The sequence below is a fragment of the Dendrobium catenatum genome, unplaced genomic scaffold (genome assembly GCF_001605985.2).
Source record: "Dendrobium catenatum unplaced genomic scaffold, ASM160598v2 original_scaffold_115879, whole genome shotgun sequence".
Classification (NCBI taxonomy): Eukaryota; Viridiplantae; Streptophyta; class Magnoliopsida; order Asparagales; family Orchidaceae; genus Dendrobium; species Dendrobium catenatum.
Genome location: NW_021434314.1, coordinates 1 through 2,626, shown reverse-complemented (window position 1 = coordinate 2,626; position 2,626 = coordinate 1). Strand labels below are relative to the sequence as shown.

The 2,626-nt window shown below is 34.3% G+C and overlaps 1 protein-coding gene across 1 annotated transcript; it reads left to right on the top strand.

The window, feature by feature from the left end:
* Nucleotides 1-1,849: 1,849 nt before the first annotated feature.
* On the top strand, nt 1,850-2,209 carry LOC114578683 (peroxidase 50-like). The gene has a single exon (XM_028692070.1). It carries the CDS (start codon nt 1,850-1,852, stop codon nt 2,207-2,209), a length of 360 nt encoding a protein of 119 aa, XP_028547903.1.
* Nucleotides 2,210-2,626: the final 417 nt, after the last annotated feature.

The following is a 2,626-nucleotide window of genomic DNA, read 5'->3' as shown; positions in this document are numbered from 1 at the left end:
TTTAGAGCTAAGTACATTTACACGTGTACAGTTATCATTGGTCAGTTGGTTAACTGTACTTTCTTGATTTTTTTTGCTTCTAGACTTTCATTGTCTAATAGACTCGACTTGCTTCGTGAGAAGAGTCGAGCTCGAGCTCAGTATTTGGCAGTACTCAAACATCCCCTGGCTCGAGCTCAACTCAACTTATTTGCACCCCTATCCTAATCCAAACAAAGTTTTTTTTCTCTCCTTTAAAGAAAATCTTAGTATTAAATATATATAATTTAGAAAATTATGTTTTAATTTGACCATAAAAATGATTAATTTGACCTGAAACAGACCTTTCAATGCTGGATTTATTTACTCAGATCTCCAAAACAATAATTAGCGCGCATAACAAAATTTATACTATAATTTTTGTTTTTTATGTAATGAGAGTATACAATTAATGGATTTGGTTTGACTCCTCTAATGCTTATTTGACCTTCTTAACCCTGCTTATTATGTCACATCACTGTAGTCTGTAGAGCAGGCCGGCAGGACCTTATTGATTTCACTAATTTTTTTTAATAATTATTTTTATCTGACCTCCTTAATTTAAATTTCATATAAACCATCTGAATTAATCAATATATGATTGATAAGAAAATATTTTCGTTTAATTAATAAAATTATGTTTAATATTTTTAATTAGATTTATACGAAAATCATAGCAATTTCTGATTCAATGAAAGCAAATTTAATAGCCGAAAAGCAGATTCATTAATGGTGTTCATAAAGTTAAACTTTGGATTGATCCAATGTCATTAATTAATTATACAAAACACCTAACTCATAATTAATATTTTGTTACACTACTTTAAAATATTTATATGATTATGACCCTAAGTTTAATAATATATTTTTAGCTCCAGCAATCACAAAAGCATTGGCTCATCATTTATCTACACGCCTGGCTTAGGCACTATCTTCTTGCAGCTTCTTAAAGCAGCTTTTAATACAAATATTTTTAATTTGTACTAGAAAGCAGCTTAAGAAATAGTAAAAAAATCGTCCCGAACGGAAGTTTAATTATGTTGCGATCTAAAAAGTATAAAATAATAAGAAAGCTGTCCCAAACAATAGTCTAGAGTTGCTTTTCTCTCATATATAATTTCACATCAACTTCATAAAATTTGCAGTCGATTCAAACAGACTTAAATAAATGACAAGTAATAGCTAAAAACTCTCTCTCTCTCTCTCTCTCTCTATATATATATATATATCTAATATGTATGTATGTATATAATGATATGTATGTATAACTTGCATTGATGTAATTGAAATGACATTAACGTGAATCTCTTTTAAATTTGAAATATATAGCTTCATTGCTCAACTCATAATTTTTAAATAGTCACTATTACAAAAAAATTTTTATAGCATTCTTCTTATTTATAAATCTTACTTGGCATTGTTAACAAACATATGGATCGATACATGTTGGTGTCTCTGATGAGGACATCGTCAGCATATTCGACACGTGTTACACATTAGGAGACGCGGGAGGATCGACGACGCCACGATCATAGAGTTATTTGAGTCATTTTATTGTAGTAGTTTATTTGTATTTTTATGTTTTCGTCGTCCTTAGGGTGGTTAGTTGCTATTGTAGCCCAAGGGGCATTTTAGTCCTTTGTTTTTCTTTGTCATTGTGAGTAGCTATTTATATGGCCATCTCTTGTAATAATTTAGTTTTTGATGAATGAAAATTTGACTTTTCTTGTTCTCTTTGTGAGTACAAACCTCCACGATCTCTTAATGAGTTCGTAGGAGACAACACGGATTCAAGTGGGGGCCAGCGGGGGCACGTGCCCCCCCTAAAAAAATGGCGGAGCTCAATTTAGAGCTTCTGTTTCTTGTCTCGTCGCCGTTCTCTGAACACTCAGCCTCTTCTTCCATGGCTGCTTCGTCAATGTACTTCACAGTTCTCCTTCAATCTTATTTTCTTGCTTTTTCTCTGTTTGCGCTCTTCTTATCCTGTGACATGCTCGGTTGCGATGCGTCGGTAATTTCGGCATCAACGGCGAACAATAAGGTGGAACGGGATAATTCGAACAATCCCTCCCTCGCCGGCGATGATTTTGACACTGTCATCAAAGCTAGTGTTGCTGTCGATGCCATCACCCAATGTCGAGACAACATCTCCTGCGCTAATATCCTCGTCATTGCCACCCCGCACCCATGATGTCATCTCCCTTGTTCGATTCTGTTTTGATTTTCAACTTCTGCTCCGATTTCTGTTTCGTGCCCAGCAAAAGTTTGGCTTAGCATGTACTTCCACAGCCTAAATCAATTGTGATGATTTTGGAGCAAAATAATTATTAAAAAAAATCCAAAAGTTTGATATATTTTGAGTAAATTTCACTGAAATAGTCAATTAGGATGGATGATTTTCTTTTGTGCAAAATAAATTTAGGCCCCCGCTGAAAATTTTTTCTGGCTCCGCCACTGGTAGGAGAAGCTAGATCTCTTTGTGAGTTCTAGGTTCTTTCTTGCTCCCCTATTTTCCTTTCTTTTTTCCTTGTTCTACTAATTTCCTTCACTCCACGTGAGTTTGTCGTCGCTGTGAGGATTTAGATTGAAGAGTTTGTGGAGAGTGAAA